The sequence below is a fragment of the Aristolochia californica genome, unplaced genomic scaffold (assembly GCF_029961685.1).
Source record: "Aristolochia californica isolate CCGP_79_NKW_82.1479 unplaced genomic scaffold, dmAriCali1.0.hap1 SCAF_13, whole genome shotgun sequence".
Classification (NCBI taxonomy): domain Eukaryota; kingdom Viridiplantae; phylum Streptophyta; class Magnoliopsida; order Piperales; family Aristolochiaceae; genus Aristolochia; species Aristolochia californica.
The window spans coordinates 3,728,326-3,743,047 of NW_027181804.1; the positions used below are offsets into that span (position 1 = coordinate 3,728,326).

At 37.4% G+C, this 14,722-nt stretch overlaps 2 protein-coding genes across 4 annotated transcripts; both read right to left on the bottom strand.

Annotated features, from left to right (window-relative positions):
* Positions 1-134: 134 nt before the first annotated feature.
* Positions 135-6,405, bottom strand: LOC137948588 (RNA-binding protein 1-like). 2 transcript variants are annotated; one of them, XM_068794681.1, is made up of 7 exons: positions 6,350-6,405; positions 6,119-6,259; positions 3,183-3,298; positions 2,861-3,098; positions 2,503-2,564; positions 1,450-1,531; positions 135-700 (listed from the first exon to the last, which is right to left on the bottom strand). In XM_068794681.1, exons 2-7 carry the CDS (start codon positions 6,204-6,206, stop codon positions 597-599), a joined length of 690 nt encoding a protein of 229 aa, XP_068650782.1. In that variant the 5' UTR covers positions 6,207-6,259; positions 6,350-6,405; the 3' UTR covers positions 135-596. The 2 variants fall into 2 exon arrangements, with proteins under 2 accessions (XP_068650782.1, XP_068650781.1); XM_068794680.1 differs by lacking the exon at positions 6,350-6,405 and having other exon boundaries at positions 6,119-6,322.
* A 1,256-nt stretch (positions 6,406-7,661) lies between these two features.
* LOC137947997 (calcium-transporting ATPase, endoplasmic reticulum-type-like) lies at positions 7,662-13,333 on the bottom strand. Of its 2 annotated transcripts, none has more exons than XM_068793887.1 (9): positions 13,132-13,333; positions 10,934-12,357; positions 10,649-10,754; positions 10,453-10,574; positions 9,947-10,225; positions 9,470-9,853; positions 9,249-9,358; positions 8,943-9,171; positions 7,662-8,566 (listed from the first exon to the last, which is right to left on the bottom strand). In XM_068793887.1, the coding sequence occupies exons 2-9, from the start codon at positions 12,293-12,295 to the stop codon at positions 8,006-8,008; spliced, it is 3,153 nt and encodes a 1,050-aa protein (XP_068649988.1). In that variant the 5' UTR covers positions 12,296-12,357; positions 13,132-13,333; the 3' UTR covers positions 7,662-8,005. The 2 variants fall into 2 exon arrangements, with proteins under 2 accessions (XP_068649988.1, XP_068649989.1); XM_068793888.1 differs by lacking the exon at positions 13,132-13,333 and adding an exon at positions 12,980-13,027.
* Between the last annotated feature and the right edge of the window lie 1,389 nt (positions 13,334-14,722).

Here is a 14,722-nt window from a genome sequence, read left to right on the forward strand (position 1 = left end):
AATCCTCAACATTTCCAGTCTACAGGAGCTATAAGCCATAACCAAGAGAGAATGCAAATCCCAGCTAAGCTATCACAGATGCCTATTTAGCAGGTTCCTGGCATTGAGCTTGGAGAAATTAGAACTAGCATCAGAGGGAGGCAGGTGCCAAGATAGACTGTTAAAAAACAGCATCTGTATGGAAAAGTTCACATTGGGAAGTGGGTCTGGAAATTCATTAGAGATGAGGTTTTGTTTGAAAATCACTCACAAAACTCTCATACTAAGGTTCGCAGTTTTATAAACAGTCAATGTGCATAATAATGGAAAATTACCAAAATGAGCCATCCTAGTCACCAAAATGACATCGCAATCGAAAATCATCCAGCTCTCTGTCACCTGATACTGTTTTTGCGACCAAAAAACAAAAGCAAAACAACAATAACCCCAGAATAAAAGATCTACATATATTCTCTTTCCTATAGGAAACCTCCTTACTGGACCAGGCCATAACGACTTTATAACAACGTCATCGTCATCGATTTTACAGCAGAGGAAAACGGATAGGTCGCAGGAAGGGTTACACATGCACCTGGAAAGAGAAAACAAGCCAAATTTTAACGCTTGCCACGAGGACCCCCACCTGACCTCGGACCAGGAAAGCGGGCAAACTGCAGCCTTAATACGGCTGAATCTCGGTCCTGCTCATCGAACTTATAACCTGCAAAATCGAATTGTGACTCGTTTACGCGTATTTACTTCAACGTTCGAACACAAGCCCATGCCAGAGTTGTATAGAGCATTTAAAGCCATTTAGCGAATAAATTGCTGATGCTTAAGCATTAGGCTGCTAATGTCAGCCAATCCTTCCATGAATTATAGGTCCCATCATCCCAATCAACCTCTCACTCCCATTTAAGCTCAGCAAGCATGCTCGTAGACAGATGGCTAATTTATGGTTCAGGGTTTCATTGACTTCAGTGCATATGGAACCAACTAGCACATACAAATATTTAGATTCCCCTTCAGGCTGATACTATGTTCACAATTTCAGGGCTGTGCTGAATTCGTAGTGCCGCCCATAAGAACTTGATTCAAATTGAAGATTGCCAAAAGTATTGCCTCTAACCATCTTGTCATTAATCAATCACATGAGAAAGAACACTCACTCATTGGCACGCAGGATGCTCACTATAGGTACCACACTTCATATAAAATGCAATTGAGTAAGAAAAGACCACCATACTCTAGTTCATCAGATACTCTAAACAAGGTGATTAAATTTTCTTTCCTTTGGTTGGAACAGCAAACAAGGTGATTGTGTTATTACCAAGTTCATCTGAGAACAACAATTATTGCTGCTTGTAGCAAATGAAACAACTGTAAGAAGAAGCAAATCAGATGCAAAAGTACATTTCAAGTTGAAGGGTTCAACCACAAACCAGAAAAAGCTGAGCATGCAATGTTCACCTTGTAAGACGTCCAATGCAATTGCAGCATTGCTCGAACTTGAAAAATCTACAAAACACAGGACAATAGGTGCTCCTCCAGGCTGTAAGAAGTTTGAAGCAAAATATGATAACAGAGTTAGAATACTGATAGACAAAAATCCTTTAATTTTTTTTAATGTTTTTTTTAAATGGATTTATGAATGTTGAGTATGCATGCACAATTGATGCAGCATGGTAGTTCAGATTCAAGGAATAATAAAGCTGAATGCTTCCTCTAGAGTGTGAGTAACCTAGATTCAGCAACAACTAGAAAAACTACAATCTGAATTCAAGTTTGATGGGTAAAACTTGAATGACAAAAGATAAGAGTTTCCGCAACTATTAATAAAAAAAGCACACAGAGATAAACGAAAAAAAGAAATTTATTCAATAGAAAAAGAGTAATTTCTGTGTTACATATGAAGGCCTTTTATATGTATACAAATCAAAGGAAACTCCGATAATGTCCACTCTAGGAAATAAGCTCTACGACTTACTAAATCTAGTTTTATTTGTTGGAAGAGAAACTCAAAACAAGAAATTGTTTCTAACTTAATGATTAACTAACTTTAGGGTGCACTAATTTAGAAACAAAAACCCAAACTAAAAAGACAAAACTACTAAATGAAAAGCTGTGTAATTGTAGCTTTTACCAAAATAGCAAGTGGCTATCAGAGTGATGTTTCCCTCAAAGTTGATAAGTATCTTGTCCAATAAAACTTCTAATTTCAGCAAGTTTGAAATAGGAAAGTGCAATATAGAGAGACTTTCAATCCTTATAACTTGAGCACAAAATAGGAAATTCAAGCCTCTTTTAATTGAATCTTTTTTCTTCCTACTTCAATAAACATGACCTACTTTGGAGTGATCTATTGTCCTCAGATATTCCACAGCTAAATCGGCCAAATTATGATGTACTGCATCAATAATAGACCCTTCCTCCAATGTGGCCATTGAACCAATGGCCCAATCAACAATCCTCTCATTTATTTATCCATTAATCTGAGACTATCAGAGAAAATGTAAAACTTACATGTCTAGATTCCTTTGTGACAAGCCTCACTTCTTTGAAACCCACAAAAGGGCGAAAAATATCTGCATGTATAAGTAAAGGAACAAGTATGGCAGAAAGGCAGAAAGTTCAGAAGGTAATGAGTAACAATCGAACTCATCAAGAAAAAGGAACTTGTGAAATGTGTTGCCACATTGGAAGTATATATAACAATCAAGACTTTTGATATAGAAATAAATAGATACATCAAATAAGAGACATAATATTTCACAGAAACAACAAAAAAAGAACACTCAGGTCTGAGTTTACCTCTAATTGCTTATATTTTCATGAGATAAAACAAAATATAGGTTGAACTAGCCAAGTGCATAAAGGATACGAGAGACTTCTCTGCGAGTACAATTGGCAGGAAAGCCTTCAACAAACAGAGTATTTGAGGCATCAGGAGGTAAAGGTTGGTCTGGTTTTCCTCCTCCAAAGACCAGGTTCTGTCGTACTCCACCCATACCTGGATCGAAAGCCCCAGAAGCCATCATACGAGGATCATCAACAGGACGGCCAGTCATTCCTCCAGTAACTGCTCTCCCTGAATCTCCAGCACCATGTGAAGATATTTGCTAGAAAAAATTGGAGCCAGCATATTAATTTCTTAACGAATACATAAAAACCCAGAACGTGTGAAAAATATTTATGAAGCGTACCCCACTGCGCAGGTAAAGGTCATAGGATGCTCCAATAGATTGAGAATCTCTAACTACACGAGGTGCAGCTTTTTCTTGAGGATAGTAAGTGGAAAATCCATCATCAGCAGGTACATCTGTAAAATTTTCCAACATATCATGGAAAGTCAGGACAAAAAGAATTTAAGGAAATGTATTGCATCTGAATTAGGCATAAATTAAAGATTCATCTGCCTCTAGGGGCGATCAAGTTTTCTGAAATCAGAAAACCATATCACTCCAACTTCCTGTAGAATGTTGATCTGGTAGATACTGATTCATAGGGTCTACTTGTGCTCTGAATCCAATAGGATAAGATACACACCCTAAGCCATGATCGTCAGTCATTTCAAAAGTAAATCCTCATCAGCATAGCCTTAACATTGCTATATGCATCATTACTATCCTGCTTCATCATTTCTTACTCCTTCACTAGACATCTTTCTTAAAAGTTCATCAAATCACCACCGCCAATGTCATTTTCAGCCTCCTTTAATTCTTCTTCGTCAATCAACTGACATCAACATGATCCTACTCATCCAAGCACAATTAGGCCAGCATGAAACATGTCCCAAAATTATCAAATAACCCTTGATGACTTTTGTATTTCCTAATTTTCCACTCACCCAACCGACATACTCACTATTGCAACCTCCATCCACTTTAACAATAGCAACAACAGCAACAAAAATGATATTGACAATATAATTTAACCTCTCCAGAATACAAGGTTAGTGAAAAATAAAGAAAAATGAAGAAAACTTAAAAAGTTATGTGAGAATTCAGCTAAAGAAGATGACACAGAGAGAGAGAGAGAGAGAGAGAGTGAGAGAGACCATATTAAATAAAAAAAATTAACTTAACTTTTAGTTGTCCTCATTCCTTTCCTTTTTTTTTCATTTAAACTGATTGTAGCCGATTAGACTTCGACTTGGAAACATTAATTCCTCCTGGCAACTCAAAATACTGGAAAGAGGGAAAAAATAAAGAAGAGGAAGATGCATATGTCTTGATTAAAATCATCTGCCTAGCTCGTTTTAGTAGTCTTCATAAATTTTAGCTTAATGCCACTTTCCTATAAGGATCTGACAAAGATAAGGTTCACATATACAATAACTAGATACAGGATTTTAGGAGTCATTTTTAGCCTGCTGACTATGGAAGGAATTTGAGAAATAGATAACGAACGTTTGGTAGCATAGTGTTGGATTCATTTAAAAAATTTGCAGGTTTTTGCCAATCAGCAATCAGTGAGTCTTAAGATTGCAGTATTGTGAATCTCATCAAATTCACCAAAGAATGAACCAGAGTTGCCATATTTGGTTAAACCTTACATCTTGCTCTTATTTTACCATATTAATCCCATAAGTTCTTTCCTGGTTTTAAAGGCTACCAGCCATAAAGCCAAAATTTTGGTTTGTTCCTTTTTGCAATTTGTACTGGAATCATAACCTCTCCGAACAACCTTTAAATATCTTTCAGGTTAAAAAGGAAAGGGAAGCAAAGCAAAAATATCCTGGAAAATTATTCACAAATTTGGAGTAATCTAAAGCTGTCCATTCTGCTCTCAGTCAACAATAAAGGCGAGACCTATCCAACTCCTATATTCAAGAAAACTTTCAGCTATCACAGGGTAATTCCTGCTTTGGCTCAAATGCCATTCCAGTGGATTCTTCGCATGAGATATTGGGGCTCAAGTCTCGCGGGTTTCTCAGAAATCTAGACTGACTACCAGACCCGAACCCATAAAGACAAGTTGTGCAGAATTTTGCTCATTCTAGAGGCAATAACAAGCACCTTAGACATCTCAAAGTAGAGCTTTTCCCTTCTATGAGGTAACCTTAAAAAGAAAACCCAAGCTTGAACGGAAAAATTGAACCTTCAACCAGACCCTATTTTACCGTTTCGAACACAGATAGAAATTTTCCTTCAGAACAGCCAGAATGTCTATATCTCTAATTAGCAGCTTGCCAAAACCGCAGCTAATGATAGCAGGCCAACCTCAAAGATTCAGTTAAAAAAAATTGCAGGTTTTCGCCAATCAGCAGTCAGTGAGTCCTAAGGTTGCAGTTTTGTGAATCTCATCAAATTCACCAAAGAATTAACCAGAGTTGCCATATTTAGTTAAACCTTAAATCTTGCTCTTATTTTGCCAATATTGATGCCATAAGTTCTTTCCTGGTTTTAAAGGCTACCAGTCAAAATTTTGGTTTGTTCCTTTTCGCAATTTGTACTGGACCATCGTAACCTCTCCAAACAACCTTTAAATATCATTGAGGTTAAAAAAGAAAAGGAAGCAAAGCAAAAATATCCTGGAAAACTATTCACAAATTTGGAGTAATCTAAAGCTGTCCATTCTGCTCTTAGCCAACAATAAAGGCGAGCCCTATCCAACTCCTAGTATTCATGAGAACGTTAAGCTATCACAGGGTAATTCCCGCTTTGGCTCAAATGCCATTCCAGTTCTTCGCATGAGATATTGGGGCTCAAGTCTGGCGGGTTTCTCAGAAATCTAAACTGACTACCGGAACCAAACCCATAAAGACAAGTTGTGCAGAATTTTGCTCATTCTAGAGGCAATAACAAGCACCTTAGACATCTCAAAGAAGAGTTTTTCCCTTCTACGAGGTAACCTTAAAAAGAAAACCCAAGCTTGAACGGAAAAATTGAGCCTTCAACCAGACCCTGTTTTACCGTTTCAAACGCAGACCGAAACTTTCCTTCAGAACTGCCAGAATGTCTATATCTCTAATTAGCAGCTCGCTAAAACCGCAGCCAATGATAGCAGGCCAACCTCAAAGATTCAGTTAAGTATCTCTCAACCTAAACCATTTGGGCAGAGAATCTGAATTTAAAATCAAAATTCTAAATTGATTGAAAGTGAGATTCGAGGGGAACTGGAAGAAGCAGGGACTTACCGTACTCGGAGCGGGTGCGTTTTCCGGTGGGAGGAACTATTGCCGGCTGCCGACCATCTCCGTAACGCCAGTAATTGTCTCCCATCATCGACTGCGATGCCGAAGAAGTCCACCTTAATCTTATCTCTCCCGTCGGGTGTCCTAAGATCACGAAAATCTTACAGTTTCATTCATTTTATGAGAGCTTTTCAGATAGAAGCAAAAAACAGGGAAATGGACACGACAATATACCTTATTCCATCTCCGGCTTCAATCCCCAATGGATGTTCTCTTTTCCTACGAGCAACATCACCCGTCAAGCAATTTTTTTAATTTTAAAACATAAATAAGATTTATGTTTAAAACAATCATATATTAGAAATATAAATCATATTAAATGTAATTATAAAATAATTCGATCCTCTTAAATGTTTTTATTTTCAAAACTTTCTTTCAATCAAAATTTTGAGAGAAAATTTTAAACATCAAAATGTTAAAATATTACTAAGTTTCTTTTATTTTTATTTTTCACGTGTATCCAAACAAGATAAATTATATTTCTCTTCCATTTTCTCTTTCATTTTCTATAGACATCCAAATAATAGAAAAAAACCTCTTTTCTTTTCTCTTCACTTTCTATGATCCACACACAACCTAAAAAAAGTGCGGTGACGGGGGCTTCCCCCTTGGCCCATTCTCTCTATCATAAAAATATAATTTCAATAAGACCCACTTATTGATATAATATAATCTTTTACTACTTTCTTTAGTAACACCAATAAAATATATTTAATAAATAACTAAATAACATAAATTAACCTTGTTAACATATGGGAATAGCTCCAAGTATAAAATTTTCATATAAAATAACTCACTATTTGATTTTATATACATGATGTTAGTAAATAATAGTACTTTTTATATAGCTCTCTTCTTTCAATATTACTACTAAGCCTTACTTTTTTATTATGTTATTGACTACTATCTATTATTTTGTGATTTTATGTGTAAATTCAAGTATAATCTTGTCATTTTTTATTTATTTATAAAATAAATTTATGTAATAAATTATTTATTTTTTAGATGATTATTTATCATAAGTGAAAAATAAACTTAAGCCTAATCATTCAAGGAAGAATGGTATCCACCTTTTCCAACCATCTTCCTATTTGAATTTCTCATGTTGCATCTTGGTGGGTAAAAAAACACAACCTGTATCTACCAACAACACAACAGGCATTTTCATCATTTTCCTCTCCCATCCCTTGGACAAGTTCTCTTGCTTGTTTTAAAAAAAAACAAATAAAGAGAAAAAAAGAAGAAGCCAAAACTACAAAATTTTCAGGTTTCTACATGCCTGCTTTTTATTATATGTTCTTCCCTTTTATAATTTTGGTAGAACAAACAAACTAGAAGTATTAGACCTACTTGCTCTACAAAGCTCTTCAAAAGGGGCACAACATTTTCTCTGAAGACAAGGACATGAAAATGTTTCAGACTGTAACATTTTCTCTGAAGACAATGGTTATAGAATTTGTGAGAAATTCAAAACCATACTGTTCATGTTTGTTTTTAGCATTGTGTACCAAATAATGTATATTACATTCTATTGACCTAAATTTTGAGGGCCAATGTTTGAAATTAATCCTAGTTAGGCTGGCTTTCAATGTACAAGAGTCCAGTCAAAACTAATTGAGAGAGACTTGCAGCTAAGACCAAACAAAACTGACAATACTGATAATACATTACACCTATCAAACTTTTTTCTTTTTTCCCACTATGTCAGTAAGAGAGACTTTGGAAACTGAGACAAATTGCTTGAAATTGAAAGATCCTTCCCCTTTTGGAGCTCATCAGATAATGGCCTGCCAGTAATTACTGCACGAGTTTCACTTTGCAGTCAACCTCTCATGCAGTTTTACACTTTCGAGTTTGGAACCTCTGCCTCCTTCCAATGAATTTGAGAATCTCATCAAGCAGCACTACTGGTGCAGAGAACAAAATCACTAAGATCCACTCGTTCCAACTCAAGGGAACAATACCAAATACATCAGCCAAGAAAGGAACGTATAGAATCAGAAAATGGAGGCCGAACGACAGGGACATTGCAACCGAAAGCCATGGGTTCCTCCATGGAGGCATTCTGACCAAACTACAGTCTTCAGATATGGCATTAAGAGAATTGAACATCTCGATTGAAACCAAAACAGACAATGACAAAGTCATCGCCTTTACTTTTCCATAAGAGAAATAATCGCATGGATTTGAAAAGGTTATGACACGGCCTCCAGCCAAAAATGGGCCAGGGGAGAAGTCTGTCCATGTAGGGCAATCACCCCATGAACGGAGCTGGGAGAGGGTCACTAATGTGTGACCATCACTCGCAAGATTGATGCCCATGAATGAAGGTTGTGTATACCAGAGAACAAAGATGCCAACAGTTGCTATGCCAACATATGAACCAATCACCTGCAATCAGCACACAGAACATGCATAAGTGAGCATGCTTACAATTGATTCTTCACAATCCTGCTTCAAAATGGCACCTGTAGTAGTGCCATACATTCACTACCAAATCTTTTCAGTAGATCTATGACTTGAAACAGCATTATGCAGGAATATGAATGGTTTATAGTCTTAATATTTTATTGATCAGCTATTTAATCACTCGAGGAACTCTCAGATCTCAACCTAGTGACAGAGATTGTCCCTGTTCTCCCTGGAGAGTCAACATTATACACTACTTAATCCAGTAAGAGCAACAGAGAGACAGGTGCAAAGTTTCAATGCTTCCAACCATGGAGTATAATAAATAACATCAGAGCAAGGGAAGGAGAAAGCTCACCATGTACCGGAAGAATACCCAAGAATTAATAAGTGGATCATTGCTCTTGCGAGGAGGTTTCCTCATGATATCAATATCTGGAGGGTTAAACCCTAGAGCGGTAGCAGGTGGGCCATCTGTAACTAAATTGACCCAAAGCAGCTGGACAGGTATCAAGCATTCAGGTATGCCCAACGCAGCAGTCAGAAAAATAGAAATGACTTCCCCAACATTGGATGATATCATGTATCTGCAGTTGAAGGAGAACAAAGTCTATATCTCTTGAACAACTAAAATAATCATGACAAAAATTGTTCCCAGAGTTACCTGATAAAAGCTTTCATATTATTATAAATGGAGCGCCCTTCTGCAATGGCTGATACAATTGTACTGAAATTATCATCGGCTAGCACCATGTCTGATGCTTCTTTTGCCACCTGATAATGATGGAGGAAAAGTTAAAAAAAAAAAAAAAACACTTACGATCAGGGATTTCAATTAGATCATGAAGGCAAGACCAAGTCACTTGATAAGCTAGACAGACTTACCTCAGTTCCAGTGACCCCCATGGCAATTCCAATGTCTGCTAGTTTAAGTGCCGGTGCATCATTCACACCGTCTCCAGTCATAGCAACAATTTCACCATATTCCTTTAACATCCTCACTATTTGTTGCTTGTGCTTAGGCTCGGCACGTGAGAAAACAATCCCCCCAGGTTTTGACAAGATTTCCCTTTTTTGGGTGGAGGAAAGAGCCATAAACTCTTTGGCTGTAAAACTTTTCCTTCTGATGTCTTCGTTCTCTGAAAACAATTTAATTTCCTGACAAACAGCTTCAGCTGTAGATTTATTATCCCCAGTAATTACCATGACTTTAATACCAGCTTCTCTACAATCTTCTATTGCTTTATGAACTTCATCACGAGGAGGGTCCTGTTTGTTTTTTCAAAGAAAAGAAAATTGAAGAGTTATTCTGACTTGCAGAATGCTTTCAGTACACATCAAAATAACCATCTGAAAGCATACCCTGAGGCCAACAACACCAACAAACACAAGATGGCTCTCAATGGAATTGTAGTTGGCTGGATCAAGCAACTTCTTGTGTGCAGGATGGGATTCCGCATAGTAATCGGAGAATTCTCCCATGTCATCTTTATATGCAAAGCCCAAGCACCTTAAGCTCTTTGAACTCATCTCATAGAGTTTTAGAAGTAATAACTGTCTACAGGTTTCATCTATTGGAACCACTGATCCATCCGCAAGCTGCACATGTGAACATCTCTCCACTACACTCTCAACAGCACCCTGTTAATCCAAATTCCAATGCTCTAATCATTTGAATTACTCATAAATTACTATGAACATCAGCAACACAAATACAAGACTCCAAAATAATTTGACTAAAATATATAACATGGATACTTCAGTTTTCCATATGCAAACAGCATTTATTTACTACTCACGATAACATATTACACACACACAATATAAGATTATAAAAAAAAAAAGAACAGTTTTCTAATATAAATCACCTTGACAAGAAGTCGATTGTGCCCAGTTGGCTCACGAACAATTACACTCATTGACTTACGAACTCGATCAAACTCTAATGTGGCTATCCTTTTAGATCTTTTATTCCACCAATCACAACAGCCTACCATAATGGGTGACAAATAAGAATCCAAAATTGAAAAAATAAATGGAAAAGTAAGTTAAGCTTCGGCTCACCTAATTTGACCGTGCTGCTATCTATTAAGTAGCCTGCAGCAAGCTGTGCATCACGAATTTTATTACTTGCCTTAACATCTGGCACCCCCATTTTTTCAACCAACACCTTCAAGAGAAACAGAAAACTCAGAATTCCTTCAACCAAAACCAAAAGCAAATAATTAGATCATGATGAATCTTTCATGCAACAGAAAGATAGTGAACAAAAAATCTTTTGAACTTAAGCTTTTAACATAGTTCATTACTTTGGTGAATAGAATTAAATGTTAACAAGATAAGCACAACCTTGAGAGCTGCCTCAGTAGGTAAACCTGCAGCTCGAAACAGGTGCCCATTAGAAAAAATTCCAGCATCATTACATACTGCACAAATCTCGGCCAAAGCCTGCAAGTTTGCATCCAAATTATAGTAAGTCCAGTCTATGATACCCCCAGCCTTCGGATTATATGTTGTGCCTTCCACATGGAACACACGAGAAGTTGTTTTCTTTCCACCCAAAGTGAAAAATTCAGTCACAGACATCTGATTAGTAGTAAGTGTCCCTGTTTTATCTGAGCAAATCACAGTAGTACAACCCAAGGTTTCCACACTAGGCAGTTTCCGCACAATTGCATTCTTTTGTGCCATTTTTCTGGTACCTAAGGCCAAACATGTAGTAATTACAGCAGGAAGACCTTCAGGAATAGCAGCAACTGCTAGTGCAACAGCAATCTTGAAATAATAGGTGCACTTTTCAAAAGAAAAGTGGATATTTGTGGGCCATCCATCTTCAAGGTCCCATGTGAGAAAATACTTATAGTTAATTACCCAAACCACTAGACAGATCAACCCAATAGCAGTAGTTAGTCTCCCACCAAATTCATCAAGTTTCTTCTTCAGAGGAGTATCACTTTCTTCCAATGAAGCTTCATGGATTTGAGTCTGGATTTTCCCCATCTCAGTCCTCATACCAGTGTTCACAACAATACAGGCACAAATACCATTAGCCACACTTGTTCCTGAGAAAACCATGCATTCTTTTGCCTGCAGTTCACAGTCGACTAAGAACACAGGGGCCGTTCCCTTCATCACCGGCATGCTCTCCCCAGTTAATGAACTTTGTTCCACTCTCAAAGTGGAAGTCTTCAATAATGCCACCCTCATGTCTGCTGGGACCTTATCTCCAACCCTTAACTCCACTATGTCTCCGGGAACAAGTTCTCGTGCAGGTAAATCTGGTACGTAGTATCCATCTCTAAGAACTTTAGCAGTTTCACATTGCATTTCCTTAAGTGCTTCCAGAGCCTTCTCAGCATTGCTCTCTTGCCAAACTCCAACAATAGCATTGAGCACAAGGATTAGAACAATAACAAAGGGCTCCACATATGCTTCAAAACCTGCATCTCCAATTTCATTGCCATGCAAAGAAGCAAGCACAAGGGAGATAAAGGCTGCAACAAGAAGGATCTTTACAAGCATATCATCGAATTGTTCCAAGACTAGTCTCCACAATGGCTTTCCCTTCTCTTTGTCAAGCTCATTCCAGCCATACCTTCCTCGTCTTTTTTCAACTTCATAGGAAGCTAAGCCCTTTTCTGACTTGACATTGTATTCCTTCAAGCACTGCTCAACAGACCAAGACCAAGCAGGAAATGATTTTTCTTCCATTTTGTAATTTAAACTCCTACGAATGTTTTTCTACATGAACAGCATGAAATCCATTCAAATCCCTGAAAAAAAAAGACAAAATAATGAGTCACATTGAGCAAATTATAAACGCCCAACCAAAAAAAAATAGATGCCTGAAGTACCTATAAAACTATTATAAGACTAAAAATAGAAACACTGGATAGAACATATAAAGCCAATTTCTTATTTTCACCTTTCTCCGCATACTTTACAGTCTTTTTCATTTCATTTTTTTTTTTAGTAAGCAACAACGATCACTCATTATGTCTGCCCATTTTCACTGTCCCTTATCATTTCACTTACGGAATGGCCACCTTTAAAAGTTTAGATTCTAGACCCAACGAAAATCTCTATTCCTACTTAAGCTTGAAAAGTAAACATTCAGAAATAGAAGGAAAACAAAAACCTCTTCTCTTCTCGAGAAAGTAAAAAAAATATAGAAAACTTGCCAACTAAAAAGAAAAAAGGAACCACTCTCTTCTACCTTCTGTGGAACGTGGCTTCCAAATAGCATACAAAAAACTAAACCAAAACAAGCAAAATTTGCATGAAGAAAAAAGAAATGAAATAAAAGAAAGTTTCATGCAAAAGAACTAAACCACCAGTAAATCGAAATACCATTTCAAACCAAAGCTTCAAGACCCAAACAAGTAAACGAAGTACCCACTAACAAACACTGCCACCGTCAGAGTCTCTCCCGCCGAACAAGACCCCGTCTCTAAAGGACCAGGAGCACCAGGCCTCAATCGCAAGACAAAAGGAAGACAGTAGAAAAAGGCAAGACGGCACAACAAATGTCTCCATCGAAATCGTACCTCTAAAGAAATAGAAATAGAACGCATAGATGGCTTGAAGACAAAGCAAAGAAGTGAAAATTCGCTCTCTTTGATCTCTGACCGGTAATATTCCTGGAGAGTTTTTGGCTCCGAATGGAATAGCAAAAAGAATTCGTCTCTTTCTGTTCCGAACAGTCGCCTTCGCGTCCTTCCTGGTTACTTCCAAGCGTCACCCAATCCAGTTTAATTTCAACGAATTAAAGCTTCATGGCAAGTGCAGTAACCCACCATATATATATATATAAACTACGCATACGCCACGGGGGTACGGTTCCGCTGTCTGGTTACAAAGTTACAGCCCGACATTTCCCCCCGCTTTTTTCCTTCTATTCTTCCTGATCTTCGGGCCCTCAGCAGAGACGAGGAGAATTATCTACGAGGTGCCTCCGTTTAATTGAATTTTGTTGCAGACATCAGTAATCGTGAGAGGCATCGTAATCTTCCGGAGTCGAGACGGGTGTCCTTTCACTGGAGGAGATTTCTCAGAAGCTTCTCACGGATATGTTTCTCGCACGTTCAATGTCGGAATCCACAGGCAGTTACGTGGCTTTCCAGGTCATTTGGTCCCTCACACACGTCAGGTCTCAGATCACAGGTACTAACTATTGTTCCAGCACGATAGTGGCATTTTTTGAAAATAACTGAAAGTTTAAACCTAGAGATGGAAATGCGTCCTTACTCTTCAGATTTAAAATCTAAATAAATATGGCGGGAACATCCTGACATGTAAAAACCGTCAACTACGAGACAGAGAATGTTGCTTTATTTTTCTTTCTTTGATGGTGTGACGTGGAGCTTTTTGACCGTTGGGACTTACCAATTCTTTTTCAAAGACTCTACCAAATGATTTTGCTACCGAATCTTGTAACACATGGCTGACCAAGTGTCAATCCTATCACAGACACCAAAGTCTAGACACTTTAATATAAAAGTTTTTTTTTATATTTTAAAAAAAATATTTTTAAATAATTATTTTAAACCCTTTAATAAATAAGTAAATAATAGCAGTGGATCAATCAATAAGCTTTTTAAATATGGTTTTACACAGTCAATTCATTGAAGAATCCACATGTAAGAGGAGAAAACCCACTTTTGCTGGAGCCATTTAAAGCTCTTTATCTTTAGTTACAGTCTCCATTAAAAGTCACCTTCATCACAAGTTTCTCTACCAATTTTCTTCCCTATCCTGTAGTTTAATCTTTATTCAAGTCTTTTCAGATTATCAAATCATTTTTGAGTTTATATGAGTCAACTTTATGGAAAACATGTTTAGCTTTCTGAAGGTCTGTGAAGCCCAAGTTATGAAGCCATCCCTCTGAGATTTGGCTAGCAAATGTGTATGGCAGCTTTTCTGTTGAAGCCTCCATTGCCAAATAGGACACAAAGATTGTGAAGCTGTTCTTGCCCAATGCATCATGTTTCATTCCAAACCTCTTCATACTTATCATACCAAAACAATCGCCATTTGTAGTCTTTCATGACAAGATGCTCTGAACTTTTGAGTGCTAATTTGTAAGAGAAAAGCCAAGAAGGGACCGAGTCTCCAAGAGCTGTACACGAATTCAAGGCC

What these genes read in the sequence shown, in the direction of transcription:
- LOC137947997 (XM_068793887.1), bottom strand. Translation starts at nt 12,295, where the DNA reads ATGGAAGAAAAATCATTTCCTGCTTGGTCTTGGTCTGTTGAGCAGTGC. An exon ending in TGGGGGTCACTGGAACTGAG is followed by an intron (nt 9,359 to 9,469) that starts GTAAGTCTGTCT and finishes CATCATTATCAG; the next exon opens with GTGGCAAAAGAAGCATCAGA. An exon ending in AATATGAAAGCTTTTATCAG is followed by an intron (nt 9,172 to 9,248) that starts GTAACTCTGGGA and finishes CTTCAACTGCAG; the next exon opens with ATACATGATATCATCCAATG.
- LOC137948588 (XM_068794681.1), bottom strand. Translation starts at nt 6,206, where the DNA reads ATGATGGGAGACAATTACTGGCGTTACGGAGATGGTCGGCAGCCGGCA. An exon ending in ACCTTTACCTGCGCAGTGGG is followed by an intron (nt 3,099 to 3,182) that starts GTACGCTTCATA and finishes AATTTTTTCTAG; the next exon opens with CAAATATCTTCACATGGTGC. An exon ending in TACTCGCAGAGAAGTCTCTC is followed by an intron (nt 2,565 to 2,860) that starts GTATCCTTTATG and finishes TTATACATGCAG; the next exon opens with ATATTTTTCGCCCTTTTGTG.